Below are 25,832 nucleotides of genomic sequence, written 5' to 3' on the forward strand. Positions count from 1 at the left end.
CATGGGGCTGAGTGAATGTACGAGCATGTGTGCGTGTGTGTAGAACACACTGAGAACAGGGAGTACTGAGGACAATGCTCTCTCTCAACACCAGTCTCAACGTTAACAGTGAAGAGGCGACTCCAGGATGCTGGCCTTCTAGGCAGAGTTCCTCTGTCCAGTGTCCGTGTTCTTTTGCCCATCTTAATCCTTTTTTTTTATTGGCCAGTCTGAGATATGGCTTTTTCTTTGCAACTCTGCCTAGAAGGCCCGCATCCTGGAGTCGCCTCTTTACTGTTGAGACGGGTGTTGAGAGAGAGCATTGTTTTGTGGGTACTATTTAATGAAGCTGACAGTTGAGGACTTGTGAGGCATCTGTTTCTCAAACTAGACACTCTAATGTACTTGTCCTCTTGCTCAGTTGTGCACCGGGGCCTCCCACTCCTCTTTCTATTCTGGTTAGAGACAGTTTTTGCTGTTCTGTGAAGGGACTAGTACACAGTGTTGTACGAGATCTTCAGTTTCTTGGCAATTTCTCACATGGAATAGCCTTCATTTCTCAGAACAAGAATAGACTGACGAGTTTCAGAAGAAGGTCTTTGTTTCTGGACATTTTGAGCCTGTAAATTGAACCCACAAATGCTGATGCTCCAGATACTTAACTAGTCTAAAGATGGCCAGTTTTATTGCTTCTTTAATCAGAACAACAGTTTTCAGATGTGCTAACATAATTGCAAAAGGGTTTTCTAATCATCATTAGCCTTTTAAAATTATGAACTCGGATTAGCTGTTTCCAGCTACAATAGTCATTTACAACATTAACAATGTCTACACTGTATTTCTGTTATTTTAATGGACAAAAAAATGTGTTTTTCTTTCAAAAACAAGGACATTTCTAAGTGACCCCAAACTTTTGAACGGTAGTGTATGTGATTTGTTGTGGACAGTGATATACTAGTAGAGATATTCTAAACCCACTGAAATGAGACCAATAGAATACACAAACATGCGTGCATCAAATCAAATCAAATTCTATTTGTCACATGCGCCGAATACAACAGATGAAGACCTTACCTTGAAATGCTTACTTACAAGCACTTAACAATGCAGTTATAGAAATATAGTTAAGAAAATACTGACTATATAAGCTAAAGTAAAACATAAAATAACAATAACCAGGGTATATACAGGGGGTAACGGTACCGAGTCAATGTGCGGGGCTACAGGTTAGTCGAGGTAATTTGTACATGTAGGTAGGGGTAAAGTGACTATGCATAGATAATAAACAGAGAGTAGCAGCAGTGTAAATAGGGGAGGGGGTCAATGTAAATAGTCCGGGTAGCCATTTTATTAATTGTTCAGCAGTCTTATGGATTGGGGGTAGATGCTGTTAAGGAGTCTTCTGGACCTAGACTTGGCGCTGCGGTACCGCTTGCCGTGTGGTAGCAGAGAGAACAGTCTATGACTTGTGTGACTGGAGTCGTTGACACATTTTTGGGCCTTCTTCTGACACCGCCAAGGAGATAGGTCCTGGATAGCAGGAAGCTTGGCCCCAGTGATGTACTGGGCCGTACGCACTAACCTCTGTAGCGCCGGATGGTCGGATGCCGAGCAGTTGCCAATCCAGGCGGTGATGCAACCGGTCAAGATGCTCTCAATGGTGCAGCTGGAGAAGTTTTTGAGGATCCGGGGACCCATGTCAAATCTTGAGATGGAAAAGGTGTTTTCGTGCCCTCTTCACGACTGTTTTGGTGTGCTTGGACCATGATAGTTTGTTGGTGATGTGGACACCAAGGACCCGCTCCGCTACAGCCCCGTCGATGAGAATGGGGGCATGTTCGGCCCTCCTTTTCCTGTAGTCCATGATCATCTCCTTTGTCTTGCTCATGTTGAGGGAGAGGTTGTTGTCCTGGCACCACATGGCCAGGTCTCTGACCTCCTCCCTATAGGCTGTCTCATGGTTGTCGGTGATCTGGCCTACCACTGTTGTGTCGTCAGCAAACTAAATGATGGCGTTGGAGTCGTGTTTGGCCACGCAGTCGTGGGTGAACAGGGAGTACAGGAGGGGACTAAGCACGCACCCCTGAGGGGCTCCCGTGTTGAGGATAAGCGTGGCAGATGTGTTGTTACCTAACCTTACCACCTGGGGGCGGCCCGTCTGGAAGTCCAGGATGCAGTTGCAGAGGAAGGTATTTATTTCCAGGGTCCTTAGCTTAGTGATGAGCTTTGAGGGCACTATGGTGTTTAACGCTGAGCTGTAGTCAATGAACAGCATTCTCACATAGGTGTGAGAAAGGGCAGTGTGGAGTGCGATTTAGATTGCGTCATCTGTGGATCTGTTGGGGCAGTATGCGAATTGGAGTGGGTCTAGGGTTTCCGGGATGATGGTGTTGATGTGAGCCATGACCAGCCCTTCAAAGCACTTCATGGCTACAGATGTGAGTGCTACGGAGTGGTAGTCATTTAAGCAGGTTACCTTTGCTTTCTTGGGGACAGGGACTATGGTGGTCTGCTTGAAACATGTAGGTATTACAGACTCGGTCAGGGTGAGGTTCAAAATGTCAGTGAAGACACTTGCCAGGTGTTCCACGCATGCTCTGAGTGCAGGTCCTGGTAATCTGTCTGGCCATGCGGGCTTGTGAATGTTGACCTGTTTAAAGGTCTTGCTCACATCGGCTACGGAGAGCGTTATCACACAATCGTCCAGAACAGCTGGTGCTCTCATGTATGCTTCAGTGTTGCTTGCCTCGAAACGAGCATAAAATACATTTAGCTCGTCTGGTAGGCTCGTGTCACTGGGAAGCTCGCAGCTGGGTTTCCCTTTGTAGTCCGTAATAGTTTCAAGCCCTGCCACATCCGACGAGCATCAGAGCTGGTGTAGTACAGCTTGTGGAGTGCAGTTTTGTTGAGTCCAGTCTTAGTGCCAGCATCGGATTGTGGTAAATAGATGGCTACGAAAAATATAAATGAAAACTCTCTTGGTAGGTAGTGTGGTCTACAGTTTATCATGAGGTACTCTACCTCAGGCGAGCAATACCTCGAGACCTCCTTAATATTAGACATCGTGCACCAGCTGTTATTGACAAAGAGACACACACCCCTCGTCTTACCAGACGTAGCTGTTCTGGTCTGCCGATGCACGGAAAACCCCTTGTCTTACCAGACGTAGCTGTTCTGGTCTGCCGATGCACGGAAAACCCCTCGTCTTACCAGACGTAGCTGTTCTGGTCTGCCGATGCACGGAAAACCCCTCGTCTTACCAGACGTAGCTGTTCTGGTCTGCCGATGCACGGAAAACCCCTTGTCTTACCAGACGTAGCTGTTCTGGTCTGCTGAAGCACGGAAAACCCCTTGTCTTACCAGACGCAGCTGTTCTGGTCTGCCGATGCACGGAAAACCCAGCCCGGGGAAGACTGTTCTGATATCCAGAAGCTCTTTTCGGTCATAAGAGAAGGTAACAGCAACTTTATGTACAAAATAAATTACAAACAACGCAAAAAATAAATAAAAAATAGCAGTTGGTTAGGAGCCCGTAAAATGGCGCCATTATCATCATAATGTACACGCACACACACGCGTACACACACACACACACACACACACACACACACACACACACACACACACACACACACACACACACACACACACACACACACACACACACACACACACACACACACACACACACACACACACACACACACACACACACACACACAGAGAGAGAGAAGGTAGAAGTGTAGGGGTGATACACAGCTTGATAAATCACTAGTTTATAAGTCAGTGTTAGGCTAGAGGAGCAGGCAGTCAACATTGCCACAACGCTACTCTCACAACATTGGGACAAAGTGATGAGATGGGGGTGAGAACACACACGCTGAGGTTCTGGAGCGCTGTGTGAGAGCTCGTCTCAGTCTCCCTGTAGGATGGTAGGATCCATAACCAGATCACCATAGGACTGGAGACTGGAGTCTCACAGGACAGAGGGAAGGAGGGAGTAGGAATAGAAAGAGGGGGAAAGAGAGGGAGGGGTAGAGCTAGAGAAAAGAGAAAATATCTATTCTTTCAGCCCTTTGCCCTAAGTGCTGAGGTAGAGAGTGAGATAGAGGCAGAGAGAGAAATAAAGAAGAATGGGGGGGGGGGGAAATATGTTGGCCTCTCACCTCCAGTCTGGTACGGTCCACATCTCTGGGTAGCTTCACCCTCACCCTGTGGGTCACAGACAGCACCTCATAGGGGTACACCTGGAAGGAACACATGTACACATGAAAAAAACACGCTGTCAGCTATTTAACACTACAGCCAGCCAGGCTAGAGAGATCATGTAATCTACAATAGATTTAGCCAAAGATATCAAACTGTATTTGCCAAACACATGAAGCTAACATGATGTGAAACACTGACCCTTACCTTGTACTCTAGAGGAGAGGAAAAAGGAGAGAGTGAGATGTCAGATTAATGACTGTGTAATTATTTCAGTATGCAAACTACCATAAAAGATCCAATCAATTCCAGCACAAATAAAATCATAGATATGTGCAAATGAAAGTGATTATTTTAATAACTTATGAGATATTGTGTTCCAGCTCAGTACGTCAAAGGCTTAAAAAAAGCCTGGGACCCACTCTCTCCCACTGACACAAAACAACCCCCCCACCCCCACACACACTCTGTGAAACTATGCTTTACAGGCTTGGCACGGTGTGTGCTCTCTGGCTGAGGAATAGCAGCTCTGGTACGGTGAACGTCACACTGATGTAACTCATTAGGCAAAAGGATGTGGCTTCAGCACCCTTGAGTGAAAACTCGTCCACCTGAACTGCTTCCCATTAAAAGTGCATTTCATTTGTTTTTATGTTTATTTAACTTTAAATTAACTAGGCAAGTCAGTTAAGAACAAATTCTTATTTACAACGATGGCCTACCAAAAGGCCAAATGCCTCCTGCAGGGACGGGGGCTGGGATTTAAAAAAATGATATATATAGGACAAAACATACATCATGACAAGAGAGACACCACAACACTACATAAAGAGAGACCTAAGACAACAACATAGCAAGGCAGCAACACATGACAACACAGCATAGTAGCAACACAACATGACAACAACATGGTAGCAACACAACATGACAACAACATGGTAGCAACACAACATAACAACAACACAAAACATGGTACAAACATTGTTTACAAAGACAACAGCACAAAGGGCAAGAAGGTAGAGACAACAATACATCACGCATAGCAGCCACAACTGTCAGTAAGAGTTTCCATGATTGAGTCTTTGAATGAAGAGATTGAGATAAAACTGTCCAGTTTGAGTGTTTGTTGCAGCTCGTTCCAGTGGCTAGCTGCAGCGAACTGAAAAGAGGAGCGACCCAGGGATGTGTGTGCTTTGGGGACCTTTAACAGAATGTGACTGGCAGAACGGGTGTTGTATGTGGAGTATTGTAGATCTAGGTTCAACCTCTTTCAACATGGCATCAATGAGCTAACAGATCTAGTATTGTAGATCTAGGTCCTACCTCTCATTCCTCCCCAGCTGTGGGAGTCCTGCTGGTCTGGGTCAACCTCAACATGGTCGGCAACCTCCTGGGGAGGACACACACACACACACACACACACACACACACACACGGTTTAGACAAGGTCAAAACACCTAACTCCATCTGGTCATATTTGACAGTTTCCAGACATCATGTGTTTACTGTACCATACAGTAACAAAGAGCAGATTCATTTTCCTCTACGTTCCTTTTCTCTTTGGGTCGAGGACAAAGGATACAAAATATGTCTGTCTGAAGGTCGCTACAATCACAGGGAGGTTTACTCACACACATTCTCAACTGCAAACTGACTGTCGACTTCTCCCACGGACTCTAATCTTGTTTCAGAAATATTACCATGTATTGATGGAGTTTAGGGGAACTGGCTTAGCTGCTGCAGCTACAGTACATTCGTTCTGGTTTGGTTCAGGTCCCAGTCTCAATGTAACTGAATCTCTGCTGTTTCTCAGGGTGGGACAGAAAGGAAGTCGTTCAGAATAACAACTTCTCCATTCTCAGCTCAGTAAATGGTGGAGTTGATCTGAATTGATTTCAGGTGTTTTCAACATCATTTTTTACAACATGTTCACATGCCTCCTCATCACTTCCATTTATCTTGTGGTGGCTGTTAGCAGGTTAGCTGAAGTTGGTAGTGGCTGTTTTAAAGAAAACTCAACCCTGGATTACATTTTCTCTTGGCCAGTAGACTACTTTCAGGGTGAGGAGCCATCTAACATCAAGTAGTAAAATAGTGGATTACTCCTCCCCCCCTCCATCATAGCCATACGTTGTCTCTGCCTCAGCTGCCACAGGCATTGGTTGGTGAGGAGTAACAGCCAATCCGGTTGCAGAAATAACGTATTCAGTGTAACACGCTACTGGGGTCTGATACCGTCCACATTTCTCATTTCCTCCTAAACGTTCAACTATTTCACCCCTCTGTCTAGCCCAACCCCATACTTCAACAAACACACAAGCAGCAATAACACACCATTAAGGTTAGCCTAAACCCCCTCAGTGGTAGCACAACCGTCATAATAAACTCTTTCTGATAATGTCAATCTGCACAGTCAGTGGTAACGAGTGATAGGCCGACATGGAATCTGATAAGAAAGCTGTAAAACATGATTTCCCGGTCCAGAAGTTTAAAAAAACACCCAACCTTCCTGTGTTGATAAGTCAAGGGCTGTGTGTCAATACACTGAAATAGCTTCCTTGCTAATCACATCTTACAACTGAATCAATACTATTGTTTTTATTTTATTTATCTAGACAAGCCATTTAAGAACAAATTCTTATTTACAATGACAGCCTACCAGGGAACAGTAGGTTAACTGCCTTGTTCAGGGGAAGAATGACAGATTTTTACCTTGTCAGCTCGGGGATTTGATCTAGCAAACTTTCGGTTACTGGCCCAACCCTCTAACCACTAGTCTACCTGCCGCCCCGTATAGGTTAACATCTATTGTATAAGTTTACATCTATTGCTTTCAACTATCATAAGGCTGCTAGCTCAGTGATCCTGGAGAAAAGGACACAGGACACAAGGATAGAAAGTCAGCTCAACTACTGAGATACAGACCAATACAGCCTTTTTTTGACAGGAACTTCACTTTCCCTCGGCCATAACTAACTCACTCACCCTCGATGACAGAAAAGGCCATAAACATTACCACCTGGTGGTTAAATCAAACACTGCACCCAGTTGGCACGTCCTTCTCACAGCAATCAGCACGGCACCTTATTTAATGAGCGGCGAGCCGAGAGAGGCCTACAGTCCAATCACAATCTCTCTTTAAGGGAGTTCTAATTGTTAGCACGCTCGACTAAACCCGTCGGTATGGCGACAGGCACACCTCATTTCCATTTTTGAGGGAGTTTTCCATTACCTCACTGAACTCATTTGGAATCAAATCAAATTTCATTGGTCGCATACACATATTTAGCAGCTGTTATTTTGGGTGTAGCGAAATGCTTGTGTTCCTATCTCCAACAGTGCAGTAATATCTAACAATTCACAACAATACACACACATCTAAAAGTAAAAGAACGGAATTTAGAAACACAAAAAAACATTCTGGGCTAATAATGTAAGAAATATCACAAAAAAACTGCAAAGTTTCTTAGGAGCTAGAAGCAGAGCTGCCAAGTCTGTCAGCACCATCTTCGATTGTCAAAAGGACACATCGAATCAAAGGCCTGGAGGGATGGGACGGAACTGACTGTCCCCCTGCCAGATGCTCAGCCCCTCGTTAGAGATGCCAAAACCACACCCCCTCCCCCGGTCTGCCCTTATTGGCGCTTACATTTAATTGGGGTATCACATTGTGTCATTGGGGTGTGAAGCCACCTGGTGCAAATGTGAGTGTGAGTGTGTGTGTGTGTATATATGTGTGTGTGTGTGTGTGTGTATATGTGTGTGTATATGTGTGTGTGTGTTTATATGTGTGTGTGTGTGTGTATGTGTGTGTGTGTGTGTGTGTGTGTGTGTGTGTGTGTGTGTATATATGTGTGTGTGTGTATATGTGTGTGTGTGTGTGTGTGTATATGTGTGTGTGTGTGTGTGTATGTGTATGTGTGTGTGTGTGTGTGTGTGTGTGTATGTGTATATGTGTGTGTGTGTATATGTGTGTGTGTGTGTGTGTGTGTGTGTGTGTGTGTGTGTGTGTGTGTGTGTGTGTGTTAGGGTACTATTCCTCTGAAGGAGAGTGAGAGACAGTGTACGTGACTTGCAATGATGGCACCCGACACTCGACACGAGGCGATGGCAGTGAGATGTGAACCTGCTGAACCAGTGTCACAGTATTATCAGTAGTAGGTCATATAGAAATGGACTATGTTACTTTCCTCACAATCATAGAAGCCTGTGTTCACTTTACAGTCTGTGAGTACGACAACGTACCTTGTATATGCCATTCCTTCCATATCCTGGCAGGGAAGCACACTTATTGTATGGGAAGTCTGTAAGGAAAGAAACAAATATCTAAGTCATCTATAAAAATGAATTTGCTACTCTTTTAACCTAAAGTCAATGCATTGGTTGAGCCCCTGCCTGTCAAGTAAGGTTTGACCACTGATTGGCTACTCACTGGTCCGGGCGGTGTCAGTGGGCAGGCTGCAGGTAGACTTCCTGGGGTCCAGCAGGTACTCTGGGAGGGGCTCACCGTCTATCTCACTCTTCAAGATCATCCAACTGGTCCTTGTCTACATAGAGAGATAGACAGTGAGATGGATGGATGGATGGATGGATGGATACTGTATGTAGATGGATGGATGTAGTGATAGATACTGTATATAGATGGATGGATGTAGTGCTAGATTCTGTATATAGATGGATGGATGTAGTGATAGATACTGTATATAGATGGATGGATGTAGTGATAGATTCTGTATATAGATGGATGGGTGTAGTGATAGATACTGTATATAGATGGATGGATGTAGTGATAGATACTGTATATAGATGGATGGATGTAGTGATAGATACTGTATATAGATGGATGGATGTAGTGATAGATACTGTATATAGATGGATGGATGTAGTGATAGATTCTGGATGTAGTGATAGATACTGTATATAGATGGATGGATGTAGTGATAGATACTGTATATAGATGGATGGATGTAGTGATAGATTCTGTATATAGATGGATGGATGTAGTGATAGATTCTGTATATAGATGGATGGATGTAGTGATAGATTCTGTATATAGATGGATGGATGTAGTGATAGATTCTGTATATAGATGGATGGATGTAGTGATAGATTCTGTATATAGATGGATGGATGTAGTGATAGATTCTGTATATAGATGGATGGATGTAGTGATAGATTCTGTATATAGATGGATGGATGTAGTGATAGATTCTGTATATAGATGGATGGATGTAGTGATAGATTCTGTATGTAGATGGATGAATAAATGGATGTGTAGGTTAGTAGACGAACAGATGGATGGACAGACAGACGGACAGACAGACAGGCGGACGGACGGACGCCTTACCTTAATGTCGTCTCCTTCTTGCCAGGAAGTTCTAGAGGCTGTAAAACAGTCATCCATTATGTTACAAACCACACTCCTGTTGCAGTACATTACTGTAGAACCCATCACATTACAGTTACTGTACCGGGCCGTACCACACATCTGTCAGAAGTACATTACAGTATGCACAGAAAGACTGCATCCTACAATAAATCAACTCCACACTATGACATCATCATCACGAGACAGCCTGTCGAGAATCTCCGAATGGGTCACGACATAGTTACAGTACTGTTGTATAACTAACTATTACTAGTATGTATAGTATGAATTCAACTAGCACTAAACAGTTTTCTCAAATGGCCAGTTTATGAGAGAAAGTGTGCCTATTTACTGGGAATATCTGGTGAAATCTGTTTTTTTTAATGCAGGAAAACGACACGCAAATGCATGCTCTGGTTCATAAGCTCATGCCTGCTAGAATATATACAAACTAAACTGAAAACTGTTACTCATAAATTGAGAATAATGTCACATTCTACATATGGCTGTGATTTAGTTGTCATATTTCCTATGTATTGTAGATGTTGAAGAGCTGTAGAATAATAATCCATTGTGTAACCAGAAGATTATACAGCACATGCATTCTTGTATTCTAAGGGATTTTGGGCATCTACACACTCACACATAGAAAAACCAAATAGAAACACGACATACGCAAAGGGTTAAGTGGAACAGGAAGTGACCAAGACACCATCAGCACCACAACACCAAGTGAGTCATGTTCTCGACCAATCACAATGGACACACAACACATGTACTAGCAGAACCAATGAGCTACTCAGATGGGTACGGTCAGGCATGTAGGGATGAGTTACTCAGATGGGTACGGTCAGGCATGTAGGGATGAGCTACTCAGATGGGTACGGTCAGGCATGTAGGGATGAGTTACTCAGATGGGTACGGTCAGGCATGTAGGGATGAGTTACTCAGATGGGTACGGTCAGGCATGTAGGGATGAGCTACTCAGATGGGTACGGTCAGGCATGTAGGGATGAGTTACTCAGATGGGTACGGTCAGGCATGTAGGGATGAGTTACTCAGATGGGTACGGTCAGGCATGTAGGGATGAGTTACTCAGATGGGTACGGTCAGGCATGTGGGGATGAGCTACTCAGATGGTATGGTCAGGCATGTAGGGATGAGCTACTCAGATGGGGACGGTCAGGCATGTAGGGATGAGTTACTCAGATGGGTACGGTCAGGCATGTAGGGATGAGTTACTCAGATGGGTACGGTCAGGCATGTAGGGATGAGTTACTCAGATGGGTACGGTCAGGCATGTAGGGATGAGTTACTCAGATGGGTACGGTCAGGCATGTAGGGATGAGCTACTCAGATGGGTACGGTCAGGCATGTAGGGATGAGTTACTCAGATGGGTACGGTCAGGCATGTAGGGATGAGTTACTCAGATGGGTACGGTCAGGCATGTAGGGATGAGTTACTCAGATGGGTACGGTCAGGCATGTAGGGATGAGTTACTCAGATGGGTACGGTCAGGCATGTAGGGATGAGTTACTCAGATGGGTACGGTCAGGCATGTAGGGATGAGCTACTCAGATGGGTACGGTCAGGCATGTAGGGATGAGCTACTCAGATGGGTACGGTCAGGCATGTAGGGATGAGTTACTCAGATGGGTACGGTCAGGCATGTAGGGATGAGTTACTCAGATGGGGATGGTCAGGCATGTAGGGATGAGCTACTCAGATGGGTACGGTCAGGCATGTAGGGATGAGCCGAAACATAATCATAAAGGTGTAAGAAACAAAAAAGGATGAATCAAATATTATTAAAATATGTTACAAAATATTGAATATGGCCATTTTGGTTTTCCATGTCAGGCTTTCAACTCAGGCAACAATGAAGTGGATTACTTTAGATACTAGATCACGTGTCCCTGTATATGGCTGCGGTTGAGACAGGGAGCAAAAGAGGTCCTAACCTCATCAGTGTGTTATGGACCACTATATATTTTTATATATATATTTATTTTTTTATTTATTTAACTAGGCAAGTCAGTTAAGAACAAATTCTTATTTACAATGACGGTCTACCCCGGCAAACCCAGACGACGCTGGGTCAATTGTTCGCCGCTTGGTCAATTGTGCGCCGCCCTATGGGACTACCAATCACAGCCAGATGTGATACAGCCTGGATTCGAACCAGGTACTATAGTGACACCTCTTGCACTGAGATGCAGTGCCTTAGACCGCTGCGCCACTCAGGAGCCCACTATGCTACAACGTTACTGCACATTTCAAGATGGCTACTTGAATTGGTTGCAGTGACTCTGTTGCCTGAGTTCTAAAGCTTTGTCTGTTGAAAAAGACTGGAGATTGGACAGAATAATGGGTCATATAGAAAGGAATAGGATGAAGTTTCCCCATAGACACTGATCTTAGATCAGTTTCATGTTCCCCCCCTAATGGTTAGAGTTAGGATCTGAGAGGAGGAAGCTGATCCTAGATCTGTGTTTACGGGCACTTTCTACTAGGAGCGTATGGGACAGGTGACATGCGACACATCATGCAGAGACCAGACCAGGAAGTTAGACCAGGAAGTAGAGGAAGAGAGTGGACTGTACCATGCTGTCTGTAGATAGGGGGTTTTCTATAGATATTATCTATCTTGACCGTAGTCTCTGAAGATGAGAGGAGAGTAATGAAAGAAGCCCAGGGTGAGAGAGAAAGAAAGAGAGAGAGAGAGGGTGAAAAAGAAGCATGAATTAACGGTTATTGAGGGATGGAATAGTTTAAGAAGCAGCGGAACAATAGGGGCAGCATACTTTATGGTAGATTCAATGCGAGACATATGCCATTTTAATTAGAACTGGCACGACCGGGTATTATCTCAGACATATCATCACTTGTTGTCATTATTCATGCGACATTCAAAAACATGTCATTTTGATCCTTTAATGATCCTGTGGTAATGTGAAGCTGAAACCCATGGAAAGATATTTCCAGAACAATGGTAATCGTTGATCAATGTTGTATCCAACAATAAATGTACTAATGTTTCCAAAGGCAGAGTCATGAATAATATACATCTTTATACATTTTCCCTAATTACAACACATCATTCTTTACTGCATCTAGAGCAAATATAACGAGCATCATAATAAACAAATAAACACATCAAAACAATAAATAAAAGGGCAAATGATTCAATTCAAATGATTCAATTCAAATGATTCAACTCAAATGATTCAATTCAACTGATTCAATAAAAGAAATGGGGCAAGTGAGTCTTTCTACCCATAATTGACACAATATGCCTGTTCCAAGCTGACCCAGTCCATCAAACGTTCAATGACAGAGACACTTAGCTAGCAACAACTGCTATACATTAACTAAACTCCCAATCTTTTTTAGGATAAATAATTTATGAAATACAACACATGTGGGTCATTTTCTACCCTGTTTCAGCCACTGCCAGCGCCGCTGAACAATACACATATGAAAGCCATAAAAACAATGCTTAGAAAACACATTAAGTATATAATCACTTTGCTTTGTTCATTTATTTACATCAACTCCATCCAAGTATGAGACTTTTTTCCATATGGCTGAGTGACACTGGAAAAGTCAATTGAAACAGGATGGATCAAAAGGAGATTTCACTAGAAGAGTCAGTTACATCCAATGAATCTTATCAAAGGATGGTTGACAGAATATGATGCAGGGTAAAAAACGTAGTTAGACTTCTCATTGTTGTATCTGTGACAGTAGCCTCTCCATTTTAAAGTAGTCAATATCTTATTCTACTACTTCTGTGAGTTGGTAAACAAACTGAAAGGGTGTTTTAACAGGTATAAAGCCAAGGTTGGTGATTTACTGCCACCTGCAGTTGTGGAATGTTTTCTCACAAGACCTGGGTTCAATGACTATTTGAAATATCTCAATTACTTTCACATACATTTCGAACTAAGTATCAAATATATTTTACTTGAAAAGACAAGTAGTTGAATACCGTAATGTATGGAAATACACTTAGTATTGGCATGTATTTTAAAATACTCAGAGTATTTTATAATACAAATAAATACTCCCATGCATTTGAACCCAGGTCCTAGGAATATTTCAAATAATGTATTTGGAAAGAAGTATTGGAAAATATTTTCAAATAGTAGGATATTTATAGAAGTAATTTAAACATTTTTTCAAAAACTTCCAATAGAAGTAGTTGATTTTAGCCACATTTTTTGAAAGCACACAAATACACAGTAACTAAATATTTAAATAAGAAAGAATCAATGTATTTGCATAATAAGAGGATATGAGGATGTTGATACAATGTGTGTGTTAATGGGTGAGATTCTAACAAATGTCTTTTAACCTGTGAAACTGAAGACACATTCAGATTTAGACATACCTCAACATATAGTATAGAGTAGATCACAACATAGGATGAAGAAAGAGGAAAGGGGTGAAAGAGAGAATGAGAGAGAAAAATACATTTAGAAAGAGAGAGGGAAAGGGAGACAGACAGATTGAGGAACAGTGAGACAGACAGATTGAGGAACAGTGAGACAGACAGATTGAGGAACAGAGAGACAGACAGATTGAGGAACAGAGAGACAGACAGATTGAGGGACAGTGAGACAGACAGATTGAGGGACAGTGAGACAGACAGATTGAGGGACAGTGAGACAGACAGATTGAGGGAACGTGAGACAGACAGATTGAGGGACAGTGAGACAGACAGATTGAGGGACAGTGAGACAGACAGATTGAGGGAACGTGAGACAGACAGATTGAGGGACAGTGAGACAGACAGATTGAGGGAACGTGAGACAGATAGATTGAGGGAACGTGAGACACATAGATTGAGGGAACGTGAGACAGACAGATTGAGGGAACGTGAGACAGACAGATTGAGGGAACGTGAGACAGACAGATTGAGGGAACGTGAGACAGACAGATTGAGGGAACGTGAGACAGACAGATTGACGGAACGTGAGACAGACAGATTGAGGGAACGTGAGACAGACAGATTGACGGAACGTGAGACAGATAGATTGAGGGAACGTGAGACAGACAGATTGAGGGAACGTGAGACAGACAGACTGAGGGAACGTGAGACAGACAGACTGAGGGAACGTGAGACAGACAGACTGAGGGAACGTGAGACAGACAGATTGAGGGAACGTGAGACAGACAGATTGAGGGAACGTGAGACAGACAGATTGAGGGAACGTGAGACAGACAGATTGACGGAACGTGAGACAGACAGATTGAGGGAACGTGAGACAGACAGATTGAGGGAACGTGAGACAGACAGATTGAGGGAACGTGAGACAGACAGATTGAGGGAACGTGAGACAGACAGATTGAGGGAACGTGAGACAGACAGATTGAGGGAACGTGAGACAGACAGATTGAGGGAACGTGAGACAGACTGAGGGAACGTGAGACAGACAGATTGAGGGAACGTGAGACAGACAGATTGAGGGACAGTGAGACAGACAGATTGAGGGAACGTGAGACAGACAGATTGAGGGACAGTGAGACAGACAGATTGAGGGACAGTGAGACAGACAGATTGACGGAACGTGAGACAGACAGATTGAGGGAACGTGAGACAGACAGATTGAGGGACAGTGAGACAGACAGATTGAGGAACAGTGAGACAGACAGATTGAGGGACAGTGAGACAGACAGATTGAGGGAACGTGAGACAGACAGATTGAGGGACAGTGAGACAGACAGATTGAGGGACAGTGAGACAGACAGATTGAGGGAACGTGAGACAGACAGATTGAGGGAACGTGAGACAGACAGATTGACGGACAGTGAGACAGACAGATTGACGGACAGTGAGACAGACAGATTGAGGGACAGTGAGACAGACAGATTGACGGAACGTGAGACAGACAGATTGAGGGAACGTGAGACAGACAGATTGAGGGAACGTGAGACAGATAGATTGAGGGAACGTGAGACACATAGATTGAGGGAACGTGAGACAGACAGATTGAGGGAACGTGAGACAGACAGATTGACGGAACGTGAGACAGACAGATTGAGGGAACGTGAGACAGACAGATTGAGGGAACGTGAGACAGACAGATTGAGGGAACGTGAGACAGACAGATTGAGTGAACGTGAGACAGACAGATTGAGGGAACGTGAGACAGATAGACTGAGGGAACGTGAGACAGACAGATTGAGGGAACGTGAGACAGATAGATTGAGGGAACGTGAGACAGACAGATTGAGGGAACGTGAGACAGACAGATTGACATAACGTGAGACAGACTGATTGAGGGAACGTGAGACAGACAGATTGAGGGAACGTGAAACAGACAGATTGAGGGAACGTGAGACAGACAGATTGATGGAACGTGAGACATACAGATTGAGGGAACGTGAGACAGACAGATTGAGGGAACGTGAGACAGACAGATTGAGGGAACGTGAGACAGACAGATTGAGGGAACGTGAGACAGACAGATTGAGGGAACGTGAGACAGACAGATTGAGGGAGCGTGAGACAGACAGATTGAGGGAACGTGAGACAGATAGATTGAGGGAACGTGAGACAGACAGATTGAGGGAACGTGAGACAGACAGATTGAGGGAACGTGAGACATATAGACTGAGGGAACGTGAGACAGACAGATTGAGGGAACGTGAGACAGATAGATTGAGGGAACGTGAGACAGACAGATTGAGGGAACGTGAGACAGACAGATTGACGTAACGTGAGACAGACAGATTGACGGAACGTGAGACAGACAGATTGAGGGAACGTGAGACAGACAGATTGAGGGAACGTGAGACAGACAGATTGAGGGAACGTGAGACAGACAGATTGAGGGAACGTGAGACAGACAGATTGAGGGAACGTGAGACAGACAGATTGAGGGAACGTGAGACAGACAGATTGAGGGAACGTGAGACAGACAGATTGAGGGAACGTGAGACAGATAGATTGAGGGAACGTGAGACAGACAGACTGAGGGAACGTGAGACAGACAGATTGAGGGAACGTGAGACAGACAGATTGAGGGAACGTGAGACAGATTGAGGGAACGTGAGACAGATAGACTGAGGGAACGTGAGACAGATAGACTGAGGGAACGTGAGACAGACAGATTGAGGGAACGTGAGACAGATAGATTGAGGGAACGTGAGACAGACAGATTGAGGGAACGTGAGACAGACAGATTGACGTAACGTGAGACAGACAGATTGACGGAACGTGAGACAGACAGATTGACGGAACGTGAGACAGACAGATTGAGGGAACGTGAGACAGACAGATTGAGGGAACGTGAGACAGACAGATTGAGGGAACGTGAGACAGACAGATTGAGGGAACGTGAGACAGACAGATTGAGGGAACGTGAGACAGATTGAGGGAACGTGAGACAGATTGAGGGAACGTGAGACAGATAGACTGAGGGAACGTGAGACAGATAGACTGAGGGAACGTGAGACAGATTGAGGGAACGTGAGACAGACAGATTGAGGGAACGTGAGACAGACAGATTGACAGAACGTGAGACAGACAGATTGAGGGAACGTGAGACAGACAGATTGAGGGAACGTGAGACAGACAGATTGAGGGAACGTGAGACAGACAGATTGAGGGAACGTGAGACAGACAGATTGAGGGAACGTGAGACAGATTGATTGAGGGAACGTGAGACAGACAGATTGAGGGAACATGAGACAGATAGACTGAGGGACTGAGGGAACGTGAGACAGACTGATTGAGGGAATGTGAGACAGACAGATTGAGGGAACGTGAGACAGACAGAGAGGAAGTCAGAAGTACTATGGACAGGATACATCCGGAAGAAACCATTTGACAGAGATAAAAACACTGACACAGGAAGACAGGGATAACAGAGAAGGGTTCCCCCCAGACATCAGATATATCTACTTAGATCTGTTACCTAGACAGACCTGGACAGAGACAGAAAACAGATGGCGTGGTCCAATAGAGAGAGAGGTTGTGTTGGGAGGGGTCAAGGTTCATGGATTCAAAGGTGAGAGGTCGAAGTGAAACGGAGAACCTACCTGGTACGTGGAAATGCCTGGGAGTAGCCACATAGGTGAAGGAGGGAGATTTGCCATCGGAATACGTGGACAAACTGGGGGTACTCCGACCACTTTCACTACCTCCAATGGGGAAAGGAAGGGGAGGGACGGGGGAGAGCAAGAGTCGAGGACAAAAGAGGGGGGCAAAGAATTATGCTGTTATGCTTATTTGTCAAAGCTTTAATTATGTAGCTGATCTACCATTATATTACTAACTGACTTGATTACCCAGCAGCCATTAGTGTTGGACCATGAGTTTTTCTGGACCAGTTATGCAGACCAGGAAAAACTCCCGGCTCTTGTTATTGGTAAAGGCTCATATCCATATCATAAAGCATGACTGTAGCATGACTGTAGCATGACTGTAGCATGACTAGCATGACTGTAGCTTGACTGTAGCATGACTAGCATGACTGTAGCATGACTGTAGCATGACTAGCTTGACTGTAGCATGACTAGCATGACTGTAGTATGACTAGCATGACTGTAGCATGACTGTAGCTTGACTGTAGCATGACTAGCATGACTGTAGCATGACTGTAGCATGACTGTAGCATGACTGAAGCATGACTAGCATGACTGTAGCATGACTCTAGCATGACTGTAGCATGACTGTAGCATGACTAGCATGACTGTAGCATGACTGTAGCATGACTAGCATGACTGTAGCATGACTAGCATGACTGTAGCTTATGAAAATCTTAAAAAGGCAGAGTGCTCTAAAATAAAATGTAGTTGGCTAGCTATAGGCTTTACAGGTAACAGCAATGCATTGTGGACATGAACACATGTTGAAAACGTAAAACGGTTTTACTTCCAACTGAAAGTAAGTGTGATTAAGTGATTGCCACAGTCCATCACAACGCATTGTGTCACACGGGCTGGGTGATTAAGTCACTAGCCCCTTATAGGCCAGAACTAATAAACATCCACGTAAGAGAACTTAGAGAAACAGAGGATGAGGGAAAAGAAAGACAAGAAAGAGGAGGAGGAAAAGAGAAGGGAAATTGTTATTTTCCTGAGCACACACACTTCACTGGCCTTTGTGGGAGGAGCAAAGCAGTTGGGATGCAGGAGGATGATGTCATTATGACACACACACACACCACACACACACACACACACACACACACACACACACACACACACACACACACACACACACACACACACACACACACACACACACACACCACACACACACACACACACACACACACACACACACACACACAGCGGCGTTAGTGCAGAGCAGCTCCTCCACACATCTGGAGCTGAAGCAGGACTCTGAGCCCAGGGGAGAGGTGAGGGAGGGGGGTACTGGGGGTTCGAGGTATGACCCTCAGCAATGTCATACAGACACTTAGCTTATCTCCGAATAAGCATTTCACAAGTGGTAGCAATCCACTATTCAGGAAGTAACCATGTAATGTTGATACAGTTGTCATTGCATCATTCGCATAAATTCATGGAGTAGATTTTCTTTCGGCCATTGCACTCGCTCTCTCTTTTCTGCTGTCTCTCCCTCACTACCTCCTTCACTCTCTCTCACACCCTGCCATCCTCCATCATCCATTAGTCGTGTTGAAACCAAGCATCTAACAATAATCCACAATATCCACAAACACAATTATTTAAACATGTCCAGAGAAAGAGAGAATCTGACAGTCCATTAAACCCAGACCACAGCATAAAACAAGTGTCTTTCACGCTGTGTTATGAACGCTTGAGCCTGAAAATGCAACTGGCCCAGTGTGTGTGTGTGATGTGTGATGTGTGTGTGTGATGTATGTGTGTGATGTGTGTGATGTGTGATGTGTGTGTGTGATGTGTGTGTGATGTGTGTGTATGTGATGTGATGTGTGTGTATGTGATGTGATGTGTGTGTATGTGATGTGATGTGTGTGTATGTGATGTGATGTGTGTGTATGTGATGTATGTGTGATGTGTGTGTGTGATGAGTGTGTGATGTGTGTGTGTGATGTGTGTGATGTGTGTGTGCGCGCGTGTCCACTGCACAGCGTGCCACTGCAACCAGACCTCAAATTACAGCACCACCTCTTCACCACTCTTCCCTTCCATTCCCTCATTCCTCTCCTCTGTTTCATCTTCGTTCTCTGGGAACTTTACGTTCCATCTCTCCGCCTTTTCATGGGAAAACCACCAAACCCTGGGCAGCGTGCTCTGATCCACAGTACTAACGCTCGGCTGTCTATCTCCCTCCCTCTCTCCCTCTGTTTCCCCCTCCTTCTCAAGGCTCTTTCCCCCCTCCTTTATCAGCCCAAAAGTGACCCTCTTCCAACCGCTATGCAACCACATTACTTTAGCTCTTTCCCCCCTCTCGTTCCCCCTCCTTTACCCTCTCCCTCTTCCTAACGCATTGAGGCTAGATACTATCAGCCCAAAAAACAGAGATATCCCTCCAGTTATCTCCAAAACAGAGATATCCCTCCAGTTATCGCCAATGACCTTAAGAGTCCCAAGCTCTAAAAGCCCTGGGGAATAAGCCAGCCCATCACTGGGATATGTATCATGGTGTGTCTTCAGTGATAGAACTCCAGGACCAGTAAAAAGAGCTAATGGGTATCTGAAGATGTCTCTGTGGTTTGGCTTTGTCTGCTGAGGCTTTAGAGGAGCATGAAGCTAAGTCCTGCTGAGGCTTTAGAGGAGCATGCAGCTAAGTCCTGCTGAGGCTTTAGAGGAGCATGCAGCTAAGTCCTGCTGAGGCTTTAGAGGAGCATGCAGCTAAGTCCTGCTGAGGCTTTAGAGGAGCATGCAGCTAAGTCCTGCTGAGGCTTTAGAGGAGCATGCAGCTAAGTCCTGCTGAGGCTTTAGAGGAGCATGCAGCTAAGTCCTGCTGAGGCTTTAGAGGAGCATGCAGCTAAGTCCTGCTGAGGCTTTAGAGGAGCATGCAGCTAAGTCCTGCTGAGGCTTTAGAGGAGCATGCAGCTAAGTCCTGCTGAGGCTTTAGATGAGCATGCAGCTAAGCGATCCCTTTTTCTAATCTCCTTTCTGAGGGAAACTGCATGCACGTTTTCTTCTCTACTCCTGCACACGTGTACTCGTCAAGGTTTCGGTCGAGTCCACTATTTCGGTCAAATACATTTATTCACAGATAGTGTGTGTGACTTATCATGTGGTTCCAACGTTGACCGCAGACCAACATATTTTACTATTATAATGTAGACGCCTCCACCCATACCCCCCTGTCAGCAACCCTCCCACAATCATCAAACCAACCACCTGCACTTTCACCCACTCACTCCATACACAACCACCACCTGACACCAAAGGTTTGAAGACCCGAAAGACACTGAATAACAACATTAACCTTTAAGGAAAAGCTTGGTTCCCAAAACAACAGCAACAACATAAAGACTAACAAGTAATCCATGTTAACTCAAGGGAAAGCCAACAGTTCCGGTTACAAGTACAACACTTACATCCCACTAAACATAGAAAGTCATCCACCACCTTCTCCACAAATATCAATATGTCAAGGATAACTGAAATACATATAAGTAATATCAAACATATCCACAATTACAGTAGGTTCCCATGCACAACAACAAGACTAAGACAACCTGAAGACAAAAAGAGAAACAACTTCCACAGACAATAGAAAGGGCAAGCAGAAACAGACTTAAGGGGTCCCAACACACAACCTTGATGCACACCAAGAAAACCCAGCAGTGCACTGGGAGAAAGAGAGATAGAGACCAGGGGGATCTGGTGCGTTACCGTGACCGTGAGGAGGTAAATTGAGATGCAGGGACGTCTTAGGTTGAGATTCAGGTGGTAGTAGGGGGTCCTGTTTGAGGCCTAGGGGGTTGAGGGAGGGGCAGAGGGGGGATGAGGGGGAGAAGGGGGAGAGGAAGCACAGGGAGGTGGTTTGACACGTCACACCTGCGTGGGTAGGGGAATCCTCGTGTAGGTTGAAGGAGGTAATATTACACCCTACTTGTGTACAGAAAAAAATAGTGAAACTCTGAAGGGGGTTGGTGGGGGTGCTGACATTAAACGGCAAGATTGATGTCGGACAACAATAGAATGCTCATGATGTCACTGTGACAACTGTCTACAGACATGTCAATAGACGTAATATAAACCAGCCTTTAGTCTTGAAATGTTTGGTTGTTTACTACACTAGCGTACTCACTCTGTTTAGCACATGGCCTCAGGTGAATGCTTAAAGAGATGGGTGGGGCTAAGGTTTAAGAGGGTGTGAACGATACTGAATGGGTGTAGACAAAGAACAGCTCTCCAGCAGGTGTACCAAAACATTCAAGTTACAAGTTTATCAATTTTCAAAGCAGAATTACTTCCCCATTGTTCCTCAACTGTAGTGTATGATATACCATTTTCTAGCTATGAGTCTCTACTTTTATCCAATGTAAAAAACACAATTTCAAATTTTGCTACAAAAGACCGAATTGAGCCGGTCGGTCACATTTGTATTCACAGTCATGTGAAATCCATAGATTAGGACCTAATGAATGCATTTAAATTTGACTGATTTCATTACATGAACTGTAACTTAGTAAAATCTTTGAAATTGTTGCATGTTGCGTTTATATTTTTGTTCAGTGTATGTAAAACTGTTATTTCAAACCAACACAGCCGAAACCATGCAGATATGTGAGAAACACAGCACAAACATGTCATAGGTCTAAAAGAGTAATTATGGGACTCATTGTGCTGCTGTTTATTTGACTATTGATTAGTTAAACGTTTATACACAGCCGTGGATGGGAACATGCAGTATTATCACTGCAGAGCAAAGGAACAGGTCTACTCTAAAGGACACTGCACTCCATACTAGCGGACCCATGGGTCCAGGACAGCGTGCTAGGGACTAGGCAGGGACTAGCTACCTCTGAAACAGGGCACATAGTTGTGCTGCTGGAGCATGGCCAGGGTGGTAGGGTTGAGGGGCAGAGGAGAGTTTCTACCTCCAGGAGAGATTCGGCCACCGGGAGACATTTTACCAGGCTGTGTCAACGCCCCAGGCACCTGCAGTCCCCCAGGGAACTTGGGAGGTAGAGCCCTTGAGTAGTCCATGGGAAGGGAGGAGGAGTCCCTAGCCAAGGAGGAGAGGTACTTAGGCCCCCCCGTGTAGGCTGAGGGGTGGGGAAGGGCCTGGCCATATCTATTACCCATTGCTTTAAAGGCCATATAAAGATCCTCTGTAGGAGAAAATGGTTGAGGAGAAGGACAAGATGTTTTTTAGGGCACAGAGGACCCCCACCCAATAGTAGATAATTCCTGTTCTTTACACACTCTGTGGTAATGCCATGTTATGTGATGGTACTACCTCATTCAAAGAGCAGAAAGGAATGAGAATTCATAAAATGTCGGAACAGGAAATTCAGTGAAAAAATAAATAACAGAATCTTCAAATAAACATGTGTTCTCTAAAGTAATAGAATTAACCAATCAAGACGACACCTAAATCAGGTTGCACGTTTTGGAATATGATGCAACATGGTAAAAATGACATCATGCACTATATGCAAATGCTGCATATTATTGACTACATTTGTAGATATGCATATCATTATATTATAATAACGTATGATATTCATAATAGCTAAATACTTTTACTATACATTAACTATCATATAACGCATTTTACTGTGTTTTTTCTTGTTTTAACTACTGCTAGCTGACGGGTGAGGGAGGAGGGGTGAGGGGGGGGGGGGGGTACCTACCCGGCCTGCTGTAGTTCTGGGGGGAGCGAGAAGGGGTGTACCCTCCATACTTCCCCTGGGAGCTGTTGGAGCTGGGGCTGGAGGGCCTCCTCTGACGAGGAGACTTCTCTCCGTCACCCTGGAAACAAGGACGGGAAGTGATGTCATAGTGATGTCATAGGGATGCCATACAAAGAGGGAAACTGATGTCATGGATAGAGCCAAATCCGTAACACAGAACGTTCACTCACTCTTTAATCACAGTGTATGGCGCGAGGGAGAGGAGGAAAAGAGAGAGAGAGAGAGAGAGAGAGAGAGAGAGAGAGAGAGAGAGAGAGAGAGAGAGAAAGAGAGAAGGCAGCTCCCTTGTTCCCTTCCTTGTCTCCTTACCTCTCCGTAGTGTCGTTCCTCTGAGGGGTAGCTGACGTAGGGACTGTAGGAGAGCATGTCTGGCCGGTCGATGTTGTAGATCGCCTTGATCTTTGGCAGAGCAGCAAGGTCTTTGTAGTCCAGCATCTCATCTCCTAGTTTGGCCTGGGACACAGAGGAAACACATCAAATCAGTCTTTTAAATATCAACCACTTTGATCATGACACAATGATAATGGTATAGCTCAGTTGAAATAGTGTAGTCAACCCTGGTCCAGGAGACCTACAGGATGATGGGCAGGCTTTTGCTCCAGACCATCACTAACCCACGTGAGTCAACCAATCAACTATTCATCTAGATCATATGTAGTTGAATCAGGTGTTTTAATGCTGGGTTGGAACAAAACAAAACCCTGCACACAGTCACTGTTGCTCTCCAGGACCAGGGTTTGTGACTGCTGTTGTCCTGTGATTCCCTCTAGTGGCGAGGTGAGGTGGTGCTCACATAGATGACCCTGTTAGGAGAACCAGATGCACTGGAGGCTGGGACAGAGGTGATGCTCTCAGAGGATGTCCTGCTCACCTGGAATATAGACAACAAGGACTTAACTCTACTCATTATCAGAAAGTGAGAGAGAGGTAGACATGGAGAGAAAGAGAGAGAGACATGTAATCACTCTTGAATTATTATTTTTTATTTTTTTGAAAACTTACATTTCGACTCTCAGCGAGTTTCTCTTTCCGACTCGAACCAGTGCCACTAACTTGAGGATAACTATGAGCCTTTGTTTACAAATAGCAGTGTGACAACAGAAGTAAACAACAGCCTCCTCTAGTCAAAAACAGCACGCAGCATCATTCACGGTGACAGCAGTGGTGACCTAAACAGTCTCCTGACACATTCTGTGACTGGGCCGCCAGACAGACACATTCTGTGACTGGGCCGCCAGACAGACACATTCTGTGACTGGGCCGCCAGACAGACACATTCTGTGACTGGGCCGCCAGACAGACACATTCTGTGACTGGGCCGCCAGACAGACACATTCTGTGACTGGGCCGCCAGACAGACACATTCTGTGACAGGGCCGCCAGACAGACACATTCTGTGACTGGGCCGCCAGACAGACACATTCTGTGACTGGGCCGCCAGACAGACACATTCTGTGACTGGGCCGCCAGACAGACACATTCTGTGACTGGGCCGCCAGACAGACACATTCTGTGACTGGGCCGCCAGACAGACACAATCTGTGACTGGGCCGCCAGACAGACACATTCTGTGACTGGGCCGCCAGACAGACGCAGTAGAGTTGTTCATTAGTGAAGCTCAGGTGGGTCAAAGTGATCCTTGTCAACCATCTATTCAGGCGTTACAGTTAAGCATGGGGCTAATTCCATTTCAACTTAATTCATCCCCTGAATTGAAATGGAATGGATCCAAACCCTTGTTATTAACATACTACCACAGTCAGTCACTGATTGGGTTGGATCACATGGTCAGCCCAAGGGTAATGTGAGCGTGGCTAGCTATTGAGTGTGAAGCCTGTCAAGGGTCAGGGGGTCAACCCCATGCAGAGGGTGGAGGTGAGGGGGTCTGGGCTGAACATGCATCACAAACCTGCTGCTCAGGGACGTCATTGAGCTGTATCCGGACCTGCTTCTGGGAACAACAGGTGTATTACATTGGGGTGGGGAAGGGGAGAGAGCACTGATCTGGGACCAGGGCTTACTAACTTACTGCACAGTAAGTGAAATGATTAGGTGTCATTTGTTCAGGTAATCAAGATCCACACAGTCCCAGTCAACACAGCCCCAAGTCCCAGTCAACCCATTCCCAGTCAACACAGTCCCAAGTCCCAGTCAACACAGCCCCAGTCAACACAGTCCCAAGTCCCAGTCAACACAGCCCCAGTCAACACAGTCCCAGTCAACACAGTTCCAGTCAACACAGTCCCAAGTCCCAGTCAACACAGCCCCAGTCATCACAGTCCCAGTCACCCCAGTCAACACAGTCCCAGTCATCACAGTCCCAAGTCCCAGTCAACACTGTCCCAGTCATGACAGTCCCAAGCCCAGTCAACCCAGTCAACACAGTCCCAGTCAACACAGTCCCAGTCAACACATCCCCAGTCAACACAGGCCCAGT

At 45.1% G+C, this 25,832-nt stretch overlaps 1 protein-coding gene across 11 annotated transcripts in view; it reads right to left on the minus strand.

The window, feature by feature from the left end:
* Positions 1–4,262: 4,262 nt before the first annotated feature.
* The window catches only part of LOC106608569 (actin-binding LIM protein 2), a 113,339-nt gene continuing 91,769 nt past the window's right edge, over positions 4,263–25,832 (minus strand). The window contains exons 9-20 of one of the 11 annotated variants that reach the window (XM_082977360.1): positions 25,305–25,340; positions 24,189–24,266; positions 23,705–23,848; positions 23,336–23,453; positions 22,499–22,810; positions 21,366–21,446; positions 17,604–17,705; positions 12,158–12,214; positions 9,533–9,570; positions 8,618–8,732; positions 8,431–8,489; positions 4,263–5,575 (exon numbers count right to left, since the gene is read on the minus strand). In XM_082977360.1, coding sequence (XP_082833486.1) covers positions 5,498–5,575; positions 8,431–8,489; positions 8,618–8,732; positions 9,533–9,570; positions 12,158–12,214; positions 17,604–17,705; positions 21,366–21,446; positions 22,499–22,810; positions 23,336–23,453; positions 23,705–23,848; positions 24,189–24,266; positions 25,305–25,340 — 1,218 coding nt within the window. In that variant the 3' untranslated portion in view covers positions 4,263–5,497. Of the gene's footprint in view, positions 5,576–8,430; positions 8,490–8,617; positions 8,733–9,532; positions 9,571–12,157; positions 12,215–17,603; positions 17,706–21,365; positions 21,447–22,498; positions 22,811–23,331; positions 23,454–23,704; positions 23,849–24,188; positions 24,267–25,304; positions 25,347–25,832 lie in introns of all 11 variants that reach the window. The other 10 variants (XM_082977358.1, XM_082977357.1, XM_082977359.1 and 7 more) reach the window with 10 other exon arrangements.

The sequence above is a fragment of the Salmo salar genome, chromosome 07, assembly GCF_965601325.2.
Source record: "Salmo salar chromosome 07, fSalSal1, whole genome shotgun sequence".
NCBI classification, from domain to species: Eukaryota; Metazoa; Chordata; class Actinopteri; order Salmoniformes; family Salmonidae; genus Salmo; species Salmo salar.